This window comes from Bos taurus, unplaced genomic scaffold (genome assembly GCF_002263795.3).
Source record: "Bos taurus isolate L1 Dominette 01449 registration number 42190680 breed Hereford unplaced genomic scaffold, ARS-UCD2.0 Leftover_ScbfJmS_1803, whole genome shotgun sequence".
Lineage (NCBI taxonomy): Eukaryota > Metazoa > Chordata > Mammalia > Artiodactyla > Bovidae > Bos > Bos taurus.
Genome location: NW_020190904.1, coordinates 861 through 21150, shown reverse-complemented (window position 1 = coordinate 21150; position 20290 = coordinate 861). Strand labels below are relative to the sequence as shown.

General features: G+C 44.8%; 1 protein-coding gene and 1 pseudogene across 1 annotated transcript; one reads left to right on the top strand and one right to left on the bottom strand.

Moving 5' to 3' along the window:
- Positions 1–3745: 3745 nt before the first annotated feature.
- LOC100851999 (protein FAM209-like) lies at positions 3746–4189 on the bottom strand. The gene has a single exon (XM_024989055.1). It carries the CDS (start codon positions 4187–4189, stop codon positions 3746–3748), a length of 444 nt encoding a protein of 147 aa, XP_024844823.1.
- Positions 4190–16342: 12153 nt separating this feature from the next.
- On the top strand, positions 16343–17121 carry LOC112445542 (protein FAM209-like; annotated as a pseudogene).
- Positions 17122–20290: the final 3169 nt, after the last annotated feature.

The window sequence follows — 20290 nt, the reverse complement described above, 5'->3', positions numbered from 1 at the left end:
TGTAAGTAAAAGTTCCAGGGTAAACGTACTACTGCAACTGCAACTGGTACTAATATAACTTTGGTTACCATCTAGCAAGTATATAAGACAATCAAAACAAACCAAAAAAAAAAAAAAAAGGAAGAAGTTAATGCTGAACTTAAACTTTTGTGTGGAGCCACTAAACTTTAGTGGACAAAGCAATACTCAAGAAAAGAAAATGTGGTCAGTATTGTGAATTAAAAATAAGTATTTTCCAATATACATGATTTAAAGTTATGAGTCATTCATGAAAAAATTATTAGAGGACTAATTTAGCAAAGTAATAACTGATGGTATAAACAGCAGCAGAAGTTTCCCTGAGCAGATGATCTATTTAAACCTCAGATTAAAGATAAAACGCCTGAAGAATTTATGGTAATAAAACACAATGGAAATGCTACAATGGAAATATGGAATTAAGATAACTTTTCAGAGTAGACTGGTGAAAACAAAACAATGAGATACCATTACACACTAATTCAGTTCAGTTCAGTTCAGTTCATTCGCTCAGTCGTGTCCGATTCTTTGCAACCCCATGAATTGCAGCACGCCAAGCCTCCCTGTCCATCACCAACTCCCGGAGTTCACTCAAACTCACGTCCATCGAGTCAGCGATGCCATCCAGCCATCTCATCCTCTGTCATCCCCTTCTCCTCCTGTCCCCAATCCCTCCCAGCATCAGAGTCTTTTCCAATGAGTCAACTCTTCGCATGAGGTGGCCAAAGTACTGGAGTTTCAGCTTTAGCATCAGTCCTTCCAAAGAACACCCAGGACTGATCTCCTTTAGAATGGACTGGTTGGATCTCCTTGCAGTCCAAGGGACTCTCAAGAGTCTTCTCCAACACCACAGTTCAAAAGCATCAATTCTTCGGCACTCAGCTTTCTTCACAGTCCAACTCTCACATCCATACATGACCACTGGAAAAAAACATAGCCTTGACTACACGGACCTTTGTTGGCAAAGTAATGTCTCTGCTTTTGAATATGCTATCTAGATTGGTCATAACTTTTCTTCCAAGGAGTAAGCATCTTTTAATTTCATGGCTGCAATCACCATCTGCAGAGATTTTGGGCCCCCAAAAATAAAGTTTGACACTGTTCCACTGTTTCCCCATCTATTTCCCATGAAGTGATGGGACCAGATGCCATGATCTTAGTTTTCTGAATGTTGAGCTTTTTTTTTTTTTTTTGAAAATTTTTTTGAATTTTATTTTATTTTTAAACTTTACAAAATTGTATTAGTTTTGCCAAATATCGAAATGAATCCACCACAGGTATACATGTGTTCCCCATCCTGAACCCTCCTCCCTCCTCCCTCCTCCCTCCCCATACCATCCCTCTGGGTCGTCCCAGTGCACCAGCCCCAAGCATCCAGTATAGTGCATCGAACCTGGACTGGCAACTCGTTTCATACATGATATTATACAGGTTTCACTGCCATTCTCCCAAATCTTCCCACCCTCTCCCTCTCCAACAGAGTCCATAAGACTGTTCTATACATCAGTGTCTCTTTTGCTGTCTCGTACACAGGGTTATTGTTACCATCTTTCTAAATTCCATATATATGCATTAGTATACTGTATTGGTATTTTTCTTTCTGGCTTACTTCACTCTGTATAATAGGCTCCAGTTTCATCCACCTCATTAAGCCAACTTTTCCACTCTCCTCTTTCACTTTCATCAAGAGGCTTTTTAGTTCCTCTTCACATTCTGCCATAAGGTTGGTGTCATCTGCATACCTGAGGTTATTGATATTTCTCCCGGTAATTTTGATTCCAGCTTGTGCTTCTTCCAGTCCAGCGTTTCTCATGATGTACTCTGCATATAAGTTAAATAAGCAGGGTGACAATATACAGCCTTGATGTACTCCTTTTCTTATTTGGATCCTGTCTGTTGTTCCATGTCCAGTTCTAACTGTTGCTTCCTGATCTGCATACAGGTTTCTCAAGAGGGAGGTCAGGTGGTCTGGTATTCCCATCTCTTTCAGAATTTTCCACAGTTTATTGTGATCCACACAGTCAAAGGCTTTGGCATAGTTAATAAAGCAGAAATAGATGTTTTCCTGGAACTCTCTTCCTTTTTCTATGATCCAGCAGATGTTGGCAATTTGATCTCTGGTTCCTCTGCCTTTTCTAAAACCAGCTTGAACATCTGGAAATTCATGGCTCATGTACTGCTGAAGCCTGACTTGGAGAATTTTCAGCATTACTTTACTAGCGTGTGAGATGAGTGCACTTGTGTGGTAGTCTGAGCATTCTTTGGCATTGCCTTTCTTTGGGATTGGAATGAAAACTGACCTTTTCCAGTCCTGTGGCCACTGCTGAGTTTTCCAAATTTGCTTGCATATTGAGTGCAACACTTACACAGCATCATCTTTCAGGATTTGAAATAGCTCAACTGGAATTCCATCACCTCCACTAGCTTTGTTCATAGTGATGCTTTCTAAGGCCCACTTGACCTCACATTCCAGGATGTCTGGCTCTAGGTGAGTGATCACACCATCGAGATTATCTGTGTCGTGAAGATCTTTTTTGCACAGTTCTTCTGTGTATTCTTGCCACCTCTTCTTAATATCTTCTGCTTCTGTTAGGTCCCTACCATTTCTGTCCTTTATCAAGCCCATCTTCGCATGAAATGTTCCCTTGGTATCTCTGATTTTCTTGAAGAGATCTCTAGTCTTTCCCATTCTGTTATTTTCCTCTATTTCTTTGCATTGATCTCTGAGGAAGGCTTTCTTATTTCTCCTTGCTATTCTTTGGAACTCTGCATTCAGATGTTTATATCTTTCCTTTTCTCCTTTGCTTGTCGCTTCTCTTCTTTTCACAGCTATTTGTGAGGCCTCCCCAGACAGCCATTTTGCTTTTTTGCATTTCTTTTCCATGGGGATGGTCTTGATCCCTGTCTCCTGTACAGTGTCACGAACCTCAGTCCATAGTTCATCAGGCATTCTATCTATCAGATCTAGTCCCTTTGGAATGGCCAAATACAAAAATCTGACAAAACCAGTTACTGGCAAAGATGAGAAACAACAGGAACTCTCATTTGTTGTTAGTGGGAATGCAAAATGGTACAGTTACTTTGGAAGCAATGTCTAACATAGCTAAACATTGTCATACTCTATGATCTAGCTATTTTGCTCCTAGATAGTTCACCAAATGATTTGAAAGCTAATGCCCACACAGAAACATGGACATGAATTTTATAAAGCTTAACTCATTCCCTCTCTCTCTCTCTCACACACACACACACAAATTGGAGGCAACCAAAATGTCCTTTACTAGCAGAATGTTTAAACTAACTACAGAACATCAATATAACATAATATTATTCAAGAATAAAAAAAATGGGCTATCAAATCACAAAAATAAATGGATGATACCTTAATGAATGTTATAAAGTATAATAAGCTACTCTGGGAAAGGGTATACACTGTGAAAGTGAAAGTCACTCAGTCGTGTCCGACTCTTTGTGACTCCATAGACTGTACAGTCCATGGAATTCTCCAGGCCAGAATACTGGAGTGGGTAGCCTTTCCCTTCTCCAGGGGATCTTCCCAAGCCAGGGATCGAACGCAGGTCTCTCAGTCTGGAAAACACTGCATGATACCAATTATACCACATTCTGGAAAAGGTAAAATTGTAGCATGAATAAAAAATATCAGAGGCATTTTTCCTTTTGCTGCAAAATACTTTTATTAGTTTGGATACACTTTGTCAACACTCAACTACTCCTTTTCTTCTTTGATGTGAAAATCCACTTCATCCGGGTCTCCGGTGTCCCATACCTCAAGTATTGTAACATTATTCCGTGCGTCACCAGGAACCTCGATATTGGGACATTGGCATTGATCACCGGTTGCCACAGTGAGTTTCATATTCTTCACCCTGGACATAAGGTTCATCAGTGACGTCTCGGACTGGGTTAAGGCACCGCACATAGACTCTTTGTAGGGGGAAGGCCTTATCTTCTTTCTTCCTGGAGAGCCAGATGAACAGCCCTGACGGCCAGGAGGAGTGCCCGCATTACTTTTGTCATCGCCTCCAGGAAACTTCAGGATCACCAAAAACATGAGGAAGATTAACAGCCAGTGCCACTTGCTCCCAAACCAGCCTGGGGCATACTCTGGTTGATTCTGCCGAACGCGGAAGTGCCTTCCACTGGGCACCATCCTCGGCAGTTCTTCGGCTTCATCTCTCAGAACATAAAACACATAGGCAAAGACAAACGAGATAAACGTAGGCCAAAAAAATAACCATATTACAGAGCGCATCGTGAGCTGAGACCAAGTGGCTCCTGGTGCGCTGGTCTGCGCTGGCACCTGGAGACTGAGCACCAGGCAGGGCTGGGCCCTTGGTGACGTCACAGAGGGCCCCACCCCCACCAGAACCCATGTGGCCAGGGTATGACTTCAGGGCAGAGGGTAAGGAGGCCTGCAGGGGTCAACCGGGAGTAGGGCTTAAAGGGACATGGGGCCATTTCCAGTGGGCAATTGAAAAAGAGGCGAGTGACAGAGTGCCATCCCCATGCCAGTGTATTCTTTCTGAACCTGGTGTTCTACTGGGAGGGTGGGTCCATTTTCTATTTTTATTTTTCCATTTGTTGAATCCAGACACTGTGGTGAGCAGAGCAGAACCAGGGGCATGTGCCCCTGTGGAGCAGACAGCCAAGTGGGAAAGAAAGATATTAAACCAGAGGCCACAAACTAGGAGCCACTGATGTTTTGTGTGGCCTACCACTGTCCTAAAAATGATTGTGCTCAGTGCTAAGTCCTGTCTGACTCTTTGCCTCCCCATGGACTGTAGCCTGCCAGGTTCCTCTGGAGAAGGAAAGTCAGGGGCATCACCAGTGATGCAGTAGGGGTGGGCAATGAGGTAGGTACTCTCTAAGATCCCTCCCAGATCAGAGGTTCTATGATCCTGCATGGCAATTTCCCAGAGGGCAGGGATGCACCTCCTGGGCAACAAGCAGTGGAACTGGCACATCTCTGGGGAGTTGCTGAGTTGGCAAAACTACACTGTCTGATGCACCTGTGGATGAGCAAGTACTGGCTGCACTCCTCCTCCCCGTCTGTGCATGTCTAACCGCCACATGTGTTGGAAGGTGACCTTGCTCTGCAGGTGTGGCTTGAGAGCTGTGTTCCTTTTCACTGTCCTTCTCTAGGAAGACGACCCTTCTTTGTGCTGTGCGAGTTGAAGATCCGAATGCACGTCTATGGCTGCAGCACTCGGCACTGTGCCTTTCTGTCTGGGCCGGTGGTTTTCACACTTGAGTGTGTATCAGGGTCTCCTAGAGGGCTTGCAAAGTCCCATTTTGCTGGATCTCAGTCCCCAGTCAGTCCTGGGTGGGACTTGAAGACTGCCACTTCTGCAGGTCTCTGGGCAATACTGAGAACCACCATCCAGACAATAGCTTCACTCACAAAGACGTGGCTTCCCTCTGACTGCTGTGCACTGAACCTGAGGGGCCAGTGGGAGTGGAGTGGCAGCAAGAGCACCGAACTGGAGCCTGAAGACCAGGGTTCTACACTGCACCCGCCCTCTTGCGAGCTGTGTGACCTTAGGCAAGCCTCAGCACCTCTCTGTGCCTGTAGCTGCCTCACAGGCACAAGGATGCGATGAAGTTGGTGACTGCTACTCTGGGTGTTTCTGCAATTCAGAGTTGGTCTGTCACTCTTGTCCTGAGCCTAGTCTTCCCAATTGGGAAGCCAGATACCCCCACAGCACCCCACCCCCAAGCATCCAAGTGCCCACTTCTCTCCACAATCACTCCCAGCTGGAGTGGTCCACTTGCTTGGGGGTCTTCTTCTACAGCCAGCCCTGTATGGAGCCCAAAGGGTGAAACTGTTGTCTTCCTCTTAGAGATCCACATCTACCACTTGGGGGTATGTGTGTCTTGCATGTGCTATTTCAAACGCCTTTTAGCACTGAGATAAGGATACAGAATCCTAGAGCTAGTCTCCTGCCGGTAAACTCTGATGCTAATGACTTATTGTGTTACCTTGGGCAAGTTAGTTAACATCTCTGAGCCTCACATACCCGACTTTAAAATGGAGAAGCAGTACCTACTTCATGGGATTGCTGTGAGGACTAAATGAGATCATGTATGCAAGCCTTTACTCCTGGCACATAGTAAGTGCTTAACATGGTAGCTGTTGTTTCTCAAAAAGAGGATAATGGCCTCCTCTATAACATTAGAGACGCAGGAATGCTGAAAACACTATGGTTGCAGGTGTCCTACTTTCTTAATTCCTCCCATGGTGCATAATAACAATAATGGTAATACATATGTAGTGACACTAGGGCTTCCCAGGCGGTTCTAGTGGTAGCGAACCTGCCTGCCGATGCAGGACATGTAAGAGGCTGGAATTCGACCCCACAGGATTCAATCCGTGGGTTGAGAAGATCCTCTGGAGAAGGGAATGGCAACCCACTCCAGTATTCTTGCCTGGAAAATCTCATGGACAGAGGAGCCTGGCGGGCTACCATCCATAGGACTGCAAAGAGTCAAACCCGACTGAAGTAACTTAGCATGCGTGCATAGCAATACCTTACAGAAATGGATATTTCACATTTTTGAGAACACTATCCACTAAATCCTCTCATTCCATCTTTATCACACTGTAAGAACAAGGCCACCACATTGGTGTGGATCTCAGGATGAGCTGAGATGTTCTGAAAACACTGCTGTCTACAAGCCTCCCATCAGTAGGCTGCTTTTCCCTATGTGGATTTCTGCTCCTGCATGGGCGAGAGAGCATCCTGGGCCATGGCTGCCAGCTGGGGAGGCTCCAGGGACCCTATCTGGTACTCAGCCCGTTTTTCTCAGGTACACATCAGGCCTAGAGGCTGCTTCCCATGTGGCATGATTGCTCGCGCTCTGTTTACTGCATGCCTTGCTGCTGCTGCTGCTGCTGCTAAGTCACTTCAGTCATGTCTGACTGTGTGACTCCATAGACAGCAGCCCACCAGGCTCCCCGGTCCCTGGGATTCTCCAGGCAAGAACAGTGGAGTGGGTTGCCATTTCCTTCTCCAGTGCATGAAAGTGAAAGTGAAGTCGCTCAATTGTGTCCGACTCTTCTCGACCCCATGGACTGCAGCCTACCAGGCTCCTCCGTCCATGGGATTTTCCAGTCAAGAGTACTGGAGTGGGGTGCCATCGCCTTCTCCGTTCTGCATGCACTACTAGGCCCCAAATATCCAAATGATGCTAATTGGATGACTCGGGGACTTCTGATACTACATATAAATGAAACCAGAATAATGCTCTGGACTTTTTCAGTTCCACTCATTAGGACAAGAAAAATCAGACCACCCTTCTATGCTGCCAATGACACTTATTAAGGCAAAATCATGAAGATGGCTCTGGCTGTGGTGTTACCACCACACTCAGCATTAATTAGAGTTCACTGATTGGTGAGGAATCAAGCACAGGAGATTCAGAAACTCATTATGGTGCTTAATAATGATTTGTTTCCTCACCAGAAATTGGATAAGGATTCTAGATTTCAGTGATTTCACTTCCCTGCTCTTTTCCTTCCCTTCATGCTTCTGTCATCACTGACTCAGCTGGAAACAGAGGTCAATGGCAGGTCCTCTGTGTGCATGCTAAGTCGCTTTAGTCGTGTCTGACTCTTTGCAACCCCCTGGACTGTAGCCCTTCAGGCTCCTCGGTCCATGGGATTCTCTAGGCAAGAATACTGGAGTGGGTCGCCAAACCCTCCTCCAGGGGATCTTCCTGATCCAGGGGTCAAATCCACATCTCTTATGTCTCCTGCAGTGGCAGGCAGGTTCTTTGCCACTAGTGCCACCTGGGAAGCCTGGCGGGTCCCCTATTTGGTGCCTATTGTTTGACTTCCCTGAGCCTTCCCTGGTGGCCACGCTCTGTCCATTGTCTAAGATCCCAGCAAGAGGCAACCTTACTTTGTGCAGCTCTATTCTAGTCACACTAGGCTTCCGGCTGTTCCTTAAACGGGTCTGGCCTCAGGACCTTTGCCCTTGCTATTCACTGTGGCTGACTTTGTGGGGCTCTTGTTCTCTCTCTTCTTTAAAGTCTTCATTCAAATGTCACCTTCTCAGGGAAGCCTGACATAACCAACATGTTTTAAAACTGACCCTCTCTTGCTCCCTATCTGCATTTCTTGCTTTATCCATAGTATTTGTTTCCTTCTAAAATGCTAATTTCCCTATCTGGTGAAGGGCTCTGGCTGTCCAGATGAGAGGTACTGTCTACTTCTGTGTTGGGATGCCAGAGGTCAGGATAGTACTCACAGCTTTACCAGGCCAATGGATTTGGAGAGAAGTGGTCCCTCCAAGAAAGAAAAGCAAAATAAACAACATGTTTACTTTACCTCACATCCCTTGCTTTTTTCTCCTTACCCTGTCAAAGCCTTCAGAGTCCAATTTCTACCTGATAATACAAATCAGCCAAGAAGGCATATGTAGGGAGAGAGGAAAAGACAAGACAATTCTAACTGGAGTCCTTTTAGGCCAAAGAGTTTGAACACAGGGGACCTTGCCTGGCCAGTGTTGTCCAGAGACTTCAGGCTAAGCATATTTCATTTCATTGTAAGGTCATAAATATTTTAAAACAATGATTAATTTTAGATGATTAATGAATAAAATAATATTTCTCAACCCCCCCAAAAAATACTAATTTCCCAATTGCTTTAGTTATCCCTTCCTCCACATTCACTCTACCAAAAGGCAAGACTCAGAAAGGCAAGGATATATTTAACTTTTTATTTTGAAATAATTTTGTTAAAAAACAGTGTTTCGAGGGGATGGAGTATTGATATTTTTATTTCTTTAGGAGCTTCTATCACAAAAGTGAATACTCATAGCTTGCATTTTTATAATACTTCAAAAGTAGGTTCCCATACAAATTCCTTGAGATACATTATTATTGGGTCTAGTTCACAGATGAGGACACTGACTCGGGAGGTACAGCAGGTACTGTCAATGTCCTTCCCATATCCTTTGTCATTTATCATTTCTGTGCCTGCCAGCCTGCTTTCAAACTGCCTAAAATAATGTTTGACATTACAGGACAATAGGAAACATAGCACAGAGTTGCTGTACACCATTCACCCAGCTTCCGCTCACATTAAACTCCTTACATAATAATGGTAATAGTATCGAAACCAGGAAATTAATATTGATACAACACTGTTAACTAATCTATAGACCTTATTCAAATTTCCCCAGTTTTCCCACTAATGTCTTTTTTTTAATCCCAAGATCCAATTCAGGATCTCATATTGTATTTATTGTCATGTCTCAGGATCGTGGGCTTCCCCGGTAGCTCAGCTGATAAAAAATCCACCTGTACTGCAGGAGACCCCAGTTCGATTCCTGGGTAGAGACAGTCCCCAGGAAATGGGATAGGCTATCCACTCCAGTATTCATGGGCTTCCCTGGTGGCTCAGATGGTAAACAATCTGTCTGCAACACGGGAGACCTGGGTTCAATCCCTGGGTTGGGAAGATCCCCTGGAGGAGGGCATGGCAACCCACTCCAGTGTTCTTGCCTGGAGAACCCCCATGGACAGTGGAGGCTGGCAGGCTACAGTCCATGGGGTTGCCAAAATTTTGTGACCCTATGGACCATAGGCCTCCAGGATCCTCTGTCCATGGGGGTTCTCCAGGCAAGAACACTGGAGTGGGTTGCCATGCCCTCCTCCAGGGGATCTTCCAACCCAGGGATCGAACCTGCATATCTTACACCCCCTGCACTAGAAGGTGGATTCTTTACCATGGAGTCACCTGGGAAGCCCTGTCTGATGTTATTTCATGGTTAAATTAAGGTTGGGTGTTTGAAGCAAGAATACCACTGAAGTGAAGTTGTGCAGGGTGGGGTTTTTTGACTGTTCCTTGCCATAGCCCCAGTTGACCAGATCAGGCCCTGACATATGGGAGGTGCTCAGTACTCGTGAAGACACAAAGGAATCAGACCCCAGGCACTTGCACTCCTTTCTGACCATGGGAAGATTATGTTCTTGGAACATCACATTCGTTGGGAACCTCTTATACCTTTGAGGAAGAAGGAAGTAAGCAAACTGGGTAGGGAGAGGGTTCCCTACCACAAAGTTAAACAACAACAGGTGAAGGAACCCAAGTAGCATAGGGCCCAGTGAGAGGAAAAATGCTATAACACTTAGAGAAAATGATAGAAAAAGTATTGCTACTTTAAAAAAATATAATAACCTCCCACCTACTATAGACTGAAGGTTTGTATCCCCTCAAAAATCGGTATGGTTGAAATTTTAAATCCCCAATGTGGTCGGTATTGTGAATGTGATCTCCTTTCTTTTTCCCTCCTCGTTATTATCTCCGTTGTTCGCTTGCATTCTCATAGTTTATCTTGAGAGAATACATTCGAAATACCACCCACATTGGGGATTAAATTTCAACATACCGATTTTGAGGGGATACAAACCTTCAGTCTATAGTAGGTGGGAGGTTATTATTATTTTTTTAAAGTAGCAATACTTTTTCTATCATTTTCTCTAAGTGTTATAGCATTTTTCCTCTCACTGGGCCCTATGCTACTTGGGTTCCTTCACCTGTTGTTGTTTAACTTTGTGGTAGGGAACCCTCTCCCTACCCAGTTTGCTTACTTCCTTCTTCCTCAAAGGTATAAGAGGTTCCCAACGAATGTGATGTTCCAAGAACATAATCTTCCCATGGTCAGAAAGGAGTGCAAGTGCCTGGGGTCTGATTCCTTTGTGTCTTCACGAGTACTGAGCACCTCCCATATGTCAGGGCCTGATCTGGTCAACTGGGGCTACGGCAAGGAACAATCAAAAAACCCCACCCTGCACAACTTCACTTCAGTGGTATTCTTGCTTCAAATACCCAACCTTAATTTAACCATGAAATAACATCAGACAGGGCTTCCCAGGTGACTCCATGGTAAAGAATCCACCTTCTAGTGCAGGGGGTGTAAGATATGCAGGTTCGATCCCTGGGTTGGAAGATCCCCTGGAGGAGGGCATGGCAACCCACTCCAGTGTTCTTGCCTGGAGAACCCCCATGGACAGAGGATCCTGGAGGCCTATGGTCCATAGGGTCACAAAATTTTGGCAACCCCATGGACTGTAGCCTGCCAGCCTCCACTGTCCATGGGGGTTCTCCAGGCAAGAACACTGGAGTGGGTTGCCATGCCCTCCTCCAGGGGATCTTCCCAACCCAGGGATTGAACCCAGGTCTCCCGTGTTGCAGACAGATTGTTTACCATCTGAGCCACCAGGGAAGCCCATGAATACTGGAGTGGATAGCCTATCCCATTTCCTGGGGACTGTCTCTACCCAGGAATCGAACTGGGGTCTCCTGCAGTACAGGTGGATTTTTTATCAGCTGAGCTACCGGGGAAGCCCACGATCCTGAGACATGACAATAAATGCAATATGAGATCCTGAATTGGATCTTGGGATTAAAAAAAAGACATTAGTGGGAAAACTGGGGAAATTTGAATAAGGTCTATAGATTAGTTAACAGTGTTGTATCAATATTAATTTCCTGGTTTCGATACTATTACCATTATTATGTAAGGAGTTTATGTGAGCGGAAGCTGGGTGAATGGTGTACAGCAACTCTGTGCTATGTTTCCTATTGTCCTGTAATGTCAAACATTATTTTAGGCAGTTTGAAAGCAGGCTGGCAGGCACAGAAATGATAAATGACAAAGGATATGGGAAGGACATTGACAGTACCTGCTGTACCTCCCGAGTCAGTGTCCTCATCTGTGAACTAGACCCAATAATAATGTATCTCAAGGAATTTGTATGGGAACCTACTTTTGAAGTATTATAAAAATGCAAGCTATGAGTATTCACTTTTGTGATAGAAGCTCCTAAAGAAATAAAAATATCAATACTCCATCCCCTCGAAACACTGTTTTTTAACAAAATTATTTCAAAATAAAAAGTTAAATATATCCTTGCCTTTCTGAGTCTTGCCTTTTGGTAGAGTGAATGTGGAGGAAGGGATAACTAAAGCAATTGGGAAATTAGTATTTTTTGGGGGGTTGAGAAATATTATTTTATTCATTAATCATCTAAAATTAATCATTGTTTTAAAATATTTATGACCTTACAATGAAATGAAATATGCTTAGCCTGAAGTCTCTGGACAACACTGGCCAGGCAAGGTCCCCTGTGTTCAAACTCTTTGGCCTAAAAGGACTCCAGTTAGAATTGTCTTGTCTTTTCCTCTCTCCCTACATATGCCTTCTTGGCTGATTTGTATTATCAGGTAGAAATTGGACTCTGAAGGCTTTGACAGGGTAAGGAGAAAAAAGCAAGGGATGTGAGGTAAAGTAAACATGTTGTTTATTTTGCTTTTCTTTCTTGGAGGGACCACTTCTCTCCAAATCCATTGGCCTGGTAAAGCTGTGAGTACTATCCTGACCTCTGGCATCCCAACACAGAAGTAGACAGTACCTCTCATCTGGACAGCCAGAGCCCTTCACCAGATAGGGAAATTAGCATTTTAGAAGGAAACAAATACTATGGATAAAGCAAGAAATGCAGATAGGGAGCAAGAGAGGGTCAGTTTTAAAACATGTTGGTTATGTCAGGCTTCCCTGAGAAGGTGACATTTGAATGAAGACTTTAAAGAAGAGAGAGAACAAGAGCCCCACAAAGTCAGCCACAGTGAATAGCAAGGGCAAAGGTCCTGAGGCCAGACCCGTTTAAGGAACAGCCGGAAGCCTAGTGTGACTAGAATAGAGCTGCACAAAGTAAGGTTGCCTCTTGCTGGGATCTTAGACAATGGACAGAGCGTGGCCCCCAGGGAAGGCTCAGGGAAGTCAAACAATAGGCACCAAATAGGGGACCCGCCAGGCTTCCCAGGTGGCACTAGTGGCAAAGAACCTGCCTGCCACTGCAGGAGACATAAGAGATGTGGATTTGACCCCTGGATCAGGAAGATCCCCTGGAGGAGGGTTTGGCGACCCACTCCAGTATTCTTGCCTAGAGAATCCCATGGACCGAGGAGCCTGAAGGGCTACAGTCCAGGGGGTTGCAAAGAGTCAGACACGACTAAAGCGACTTAGCATGCACACAGAGGACCTGCCATTGACCTCTGTTTCCAGCTGAGTCAGTGATGACAGAAGCATGAAGGGAAGGAAAAGAGCAGGGAAGTGAAATCACTGAAATCTAGATCCTTATCCAATTTCTGGTGAGGAAACAAATCATTATTAAGCACCATAATGAGTTTCTGAATCTCCTGTGCTTGATTCCTCACCAATCAGTGAACTCTAATTAATGCTGAGTGTGGTGGTAACACCACAGCCAGAGCCATCTTCATGATTTTGCCTTAATAAGTGTCATTGGCAGCATAGAAGGGTGGTCTGATTTTTCTTGTCCTAATGAGTGGAACTGAAAAAGTCCAGAGCATTATTCTGGTTTCATTTATATGTAGTATCAGAAGTCCCCGAGTCATCCAATTAGCATCATTTGGATATTTGGGGCCTAGTAGTGCATGCAGAACGGAGAAGGCGATGGCACCCCACTCCAGTACTCTTGACTGGAAAATCCCATGGACGGAGGAGCCTGGTAGGCTGCAGTCCATGGGGTCGAGAAGAGTCGGACACAATTGAGCGACTTCACTTTCACTTCATGCACTGGAGAAGGAAATGGCAACCCACTCCACTGTTCTTGCCTGGAGAATCCCAGGGACCGGGGAGCCTGGTGGGCTGCTGTCTATGGAGTCACACAGTCAGACCATGACTGAAGTGACTTAGCAGCAGCAGCAGCAGCAGCAAGGCATGCAGTAAACAGAGCGCGAGCAATCATGGCCACATGGGAAGCAGCCTCTAGGCCTGATGTGTACCTGAGAAAACGGGCTGAATACCAGATAGGGTCCCTGGAGCCTCCCCAGCTGGCAAGCCATGGCCCAGGATGCTCTCTCGCCCATGCAGGAGCAGAAATCCACATAGGGAAAAGCAGCCTACTGATGGGAGGCTTGTAGACAGCAGTGTTTTCAGAACATCTCAGCTCATCCTGAGATCCACACCAATGTTGGTGGCCTTGTTCTTTACAGTGTGATAAAGATGGAATGAGAGGAATTTTAGTGGATAGTGTTCTCAAAAATGTGAAATATCCATTTCTGTAAGGTATTGCTATGCACGCATGCTAATTACTTCAGTTCGGGTTGCTCTTTGCAGTCCTATGGATGGTAGCCCGCCAGGCTCCTCTGTCCATGAGGATTTCCAGGCAAGAATACTGGAGTGGGTTGCCATTCCCTTCTCCATAGGTCTTCTCAACCCATGGTTGAATCCTGTGGGGTCGAATTCCAGCCTCTTACATGTCCTGCATCCGGCGGCAGGTTCGCTACCACTAGATACCGCCTTGGGAAGGCCCTAGTGTCACTACATATGTATTACCATTATTGTTGATTATGCACCATGGGAGAATTTAAGAAAGTAGGACACTCTGGCAACCATAGTGGTTTCCTAGGCATTCCTGGGCATCTCTAATGTTATAGAGGAGGCCATTATCCTCTTTTTGAGAAACAACAGCTACCATGTAAGGACTTACTATGTGCCGTGAGTAAAGGCTTGCATACATGATCTCATTTAGTCCTCACCAGCAATCCCATGAAGTAGGTACTGCTTTTCCATTTTAAAGTCGGGTATGTGAGGCTCAGAGATGTTAACTAACTTGCCCATGGTAACACAGTAAGTCGTTAGCATCAGAGTTCACCGGCAGGAGACTAGCTCTAGGATTCTGTATCCTTATCTCTGTGCTAAAAGGCGTTTGAAATAGGACACTCAAGACACACATACCCCCAAGTGGTAGATGTGGATCTCTAAGAGGAAGACACCAGTTTCACCCTTTGGGCTCCATACACGGCTGGCTGTAGGAGGAGACCCCCAAGCAAGTGGACCACTCCAGCTGGGAGTGATTGTGGACAGAAGTGGGCACTTGGATGCTTGGGGGTGGGGTGCTGTGGGGGTATCTGGCTTCCCAATTGGGAAGACTAGGCTCAGGACAAGAGTGACAGACCAACTCTGAATTGCAGAAACACCCAGAGTAGCAGTCACCAACTTCATTGCGTCCTTGTGCCTGCGAGGCAGCTACAGGCACAGAGAGGTACTGAGGCTTGCCTAAGGTCACACAGCTCACAAGAGGGCGGGTGCAGTGTAGAACCCTGGTCTTCAGGCTCCAGTTCAGTGCTCTTGCTGCCACTCCATTCCACTGGCCCCTCAGGTCCAGTGCACAGCAGTCAGAGGGAAGCCACGTCTTTGTGACTGAAGCCATTGTCTGGAGGGTGGTCTCAGTGTTGCCCAGAGACCTGCAGAAGTGGCAGTCTTCAAGTCCCACCCAGGACTGACTGAGGACTGAGATCCAGCAATATGGGACTTTGCAAGCCCTCTAGGTGACCCTGATACAGACTCAAGTCTGAAAACAACCGGCCCAGACAGAAAGGCAAAGTGCCAAGTGCTGCAGCCATACACATGCATTCGGACTGTCAACTCGCACAGCACAAAGAAGGGTCGTCTTCCTAGAGAAGGAAGGAACACAGCTCTCAAGCCATACCTGCAGAGCAAGGTCACCTTCAAACACATGTGGCAGTTAGACATGCACAGACGGGGAGGAGGAGTGCAGCCAGTACTTGCTCATCCACAGGTACATCAGAGATAGTGTAGTTTTGCCAACTCAGCAACTCCCCAGAGAGTGTGCCAGTTCCACTGCTTGTTGCCCAGGAGGTGCATCCCTGCCCTCTGGGAAATTGCCATGCAGGATCATAGAACCTCTGATCTGGGAAGGATCTTAGAGAGTACCTACCTCATTGCCCACCCCTACTGCATCACTGGTGATGCCCCTGACTTTCCTTCTCCAGAGGAACCTGGCAGGCTACAGTCCATGGGGGTGGCAAAGAGTCAGACAGGACTTAGCACTGAGCACAATCATTTTTAGGACAGTGGTAGGCCGCACAAAACATCAGTGGCTCCTAGTTTGTGGCCTCTGGTTATAATATCTTTCTTCCCACTTGGCTGTCTGCTCCACAGGGGCACATGCCCCTGGTTCTGCTCTGCTCACCACAGTGTCTGGATTCAACAAATGGAAAAATAAAAATAGAAAATGGACCCACCCTCCCAGTAGAACACCAGGTTCAGAAAGAATACACTGGCATGGGGATGGCACTCTGTCACTCGCCTCTTTTTCAATTGCCCACTGGAAATGGCCCCATGTCCCTTTAAGCCCTACTCCCGGTTGACCCCTGCAGGCCGCCTTACCCTCTGCCCTGAAGTCATACCCTGGCCACATGGGTTCTGGTGGGGGTGGGGCCCTCTGTGACGTCACCAAGGGCCCCAGCCCTGCCTGGTCCTCAGTCTCCAGGTGCCAGCGCAGACCAGCGCACCAGGAGCCACTTGGTCTCAGCTCACGATGCGCTCTGTAATATGGTTATTTTTTGGCCTACGTTTATCTCGTTTGTCTTTGCCTATGTGTTTTATGTTCTGAGAGATGAAGCCGAAGAACTGCCGAGGATGGTGCCCAGTGGAAGGCACTTCCGCGTTCGGCAGAATCAACCAGAGTATGCCCCAGGCTGGTTTGGGAGCAAGTGGCACTGGCTGTTAATCTTCCTCATGTTTTGGTGATCCTGAAGTTTCCTGGAGGCGATGACAAAAGTAATGCGGGCACTCCTCCTGGCCGTCAGGGCTGTTCATCTGGCTCTCCAGGAAGAAAGAAGATAAGGCCTTCCCCCTACAAAGACTCTATGTGCGGTGCCTTAACCCAGTCCGAGACGTCACTGATGAACCTTATGTCCAGGGTGAAGAATATGAAACTCACTGTGGCAACCGGTGATCAATGCCAATGTCCCAATATCGAGGTTCCTGGTGACGCACGGAATAATGTTACAATACTTGAGGTATGGGACACCGGAGACCCGGATGAAGTGGATTTTCACATCAAAGAAGAAAAGGAGTAGTTGAGTGTTGACAAAGTGTATCCAAACTAATAAAAGTATTTTGCAGCAAAAGGAAAAATGCCTCTGATATTTTTTATTCATGCTACAATTTTACCTTTTCCAGAATGTGGTATAATTGGTATCATGCAGTGTTTTCCAGACTGAGAGACCTGCGTTCGATCCCTGGCTTGGAAGATCCCCTGGAGAAGGAAAAGGCTACCCACTCCAGTATTCTGGCCTGGAGAATTCCATGGACTGTACAGGTCTATGGAGTCACAAAGAGTCGGACACGACTGAGTGACTTTCACTTTCACAGTGTATACCCTTTCCCAGAGTAGCTTATTATACTTTAACATTCATTAAGGTATCATCCATTTATTTTTGTGATTTGATAGCCCATTTTTTTAATTCTTGAATAATATTATGTTATATTGATGTTCTGTAGTTAGTTTAAACATTCTGCTAGTAAAGGACATTTTGGTTGCCTCCAATTTGTGTGTGTGTGTGAGAGAGAGAGAGAGAGGGAATGAGTTAAGCTTTATAAAGTTCATGGTCCATGTTTCTGTGTGGGCATTAGCTTTCAAATCATTTGGTGAACTATCTAGGAGCAAAATAGCTAGATCATAGAGTATGACAATGTTTAGCTATGTTAGACATTGCTTCCAAAGTAACTGTACCCATTTTTGCATTCCCACTAACAACAAATGAGAGTTCCTGTTGTTTCCATCTTTTGCCAGTAACTGGTTTTGTCAGATTTTTGTATTTGGCCATTCCAAAGGGACTAGATCTGATAGATAGAATGCCTGATGAACTATGGACTGAGGTTCGTGACACTGTACAGGAGACAGGGATCACAGACCATCCCATGGAAAGAAAAGCAAAAAGCCAAAATGGCTGTCTGGGGAGGCCTCACAAATAGCTGTGAAAAGAAGAGAAGCGACAAGCAAAGGAGAAAAGGAAAGATATAAACATCTGAATGCAGAGTTCCAAAGAATAGCAAGGAGAAATAAGAAAGCCTTCCTCAGAGATCAATGCAAAGAAATAGAGGAAAATAACAGAATGGGAAAGAACTAGAGATCTCTTCAAGAAAATCAGAGATACCAAGGGAACATTTCATGCGAAGATGGGCTTGATAAGGACAGAAATGGTAGGGACCTACAGAAGCAGAAGATATTAAGAAGAGGTGGCAAGAATACACAGAAGAACTGTGCAAAAAAGATCTTCACGACACAGATAATCTCGATGGTGTGATCACTCACCTAGAGCCAGACATCCTGGAATGTGAAGTCAAGTGGGCCTTAGAAAGCATCACTATGACAAAAGCTAGTGGAGGTGATGGAATTCCAGTTGAGCTATTTCAAATCCTGAAAGATGATGCTGTGTAAGTGTTGCACTCAATATGCACAAATTTGGAAAACTCTAGCAGTGGCCACAGGACTGGAAAAGGTCAGTTTTCATCTTTCACCTGGAATCCCAAAAGAGTACAATCCAATCACCTCCACTAGGCACACCTTGCCATTAAGGACCTCATAGTGATGCCTTTCCTAAGGGCCACTTGACCTTAATTCAGAATGTCTGGTCTAATGCTCTCCAGACTAGTGCCGTATCACTCCAAGAATCGTGCACAATCATATCTGGTCACACGCTATGTGAAGATCTATTATGAAGTTCTTGTGATTTTCCTTTATTTCTTAAAATTCTGGTCAGTTATGAATCTGCTTGAATATCAGATCTTTTCTTATCAAGTCATTGGGATGACTTTTTCTTGGTATCGTCTGATTATTGATAAACAGTTTATATTTGTGAAGCCTTGATTGTATTTATTTTAATTTCCTTGCAGAATGTTCGGATCTATCTGAGACATGCGTTTTTATTTTTAGTGAATAAATATGTTTGGAACAAGCTCTGATTTTCAGGTGTATAATCCTTCTTTTTTGTGCTATCGTTTCCTATTTTTGGACGACATTGTAGAATCAAATGCCAAACATCTGCTGGTGAAATCAGCCCCATAGTAAGATTTTGTCATATTAATTGTATGTGCTACATGAGTCAGTAAATCATGTATCTTCTGACAGGAGAAAACATCTATTTCTGCTTGTCCAACGATTATACATCTAAATGGCTTCTCAGGAATTGCTCCTTCGACTTAATCGTTTAGTATCTGTGTTGATGGAGGTAGATCAAACAAAATAATATAAACTGCTGCGGAAAGTTTCATCGATAATGCAAAGCAGATCAGGGAAGACCTATTGTGTGAAATACCAGACCAACCTGACCTCCCTCTGATGGAACATGTATGACAATCAGGAAGGCGAACAGTTTAGAATCATGGACATGGAAACAACAGACAGGATCCAATAAAGAAAAGTGGTGATCAGTACTCAGAATCTGAGCGTATGCTGGAGTAGTATGTTTCGTAACACAATCCAATTCGATGGCTCTATATTAATCGTCTACTCATAGCAGCCACACAAGAAGAACACAGATTTATATAGCATGTAAAAACCTCGCACTTCCTGGACCTTGGTATTCATCATGTCAAGCACAAAGAACACTGAAGTGATAATCAAATTACCGGGATTATAGGAAAGTATACAATAACCTCAGGTGAAATATAGCAGATGACACAACCATATATAGTGATTGATAGTGAAGTAAGGATGACTAAAAAAGCTACATATAAGATGAAAGTGAAGGAAATAGGAATACCGACTTAAGAATGAGGATGATTTAATAGAGTGAAAAAGATTAGTTATAGTAGGCCTTAACTTTAGAGTGAGAGGGTGGATGAAAATATATTGAGGTGATGAAGTCACAGTCCTGTGAGTGTTACGATTTATCTAGATGTGGATGATAGTAGAATATTATAGCCAAGTAGTGAGAATTGATAAGGATACAAGATTAACAGACTGTGAGATAGCTTGAAGGTTAGGCCTTTCATCTTCATACTAAGTGGGGAAATTCCTTATGCTGAAGAGAGGAAGAATATATTCCAAGAGGGTCCTCTCAGCTCTGGAAAACTGACTATACAATTATACACAATTGAAGGAAAATGTACGGTCTAGAAATACAAATAATCTCAGGTGAATTTTGTTTACACATTGTATGCTAGCAAACAAGAAGACTACTGTATGTGTTGTATTACATAGAACCAGGTATATCTTATCTGTGTGTACTCTCTTGCTTTGTGAAGAGAAGGAAGAGGGTTGGGAAGATCTTTGGGGAGATTGGATAGCAGTGAAAAAACCAATGTGCTCACGGTATGATATTACAAGTATGAAACGGACTGTATAACTCAGTTGAGCTCAATGTCCAGGTTTGTCAGACCTAGCACTTTATACTGGATGCTTGCGG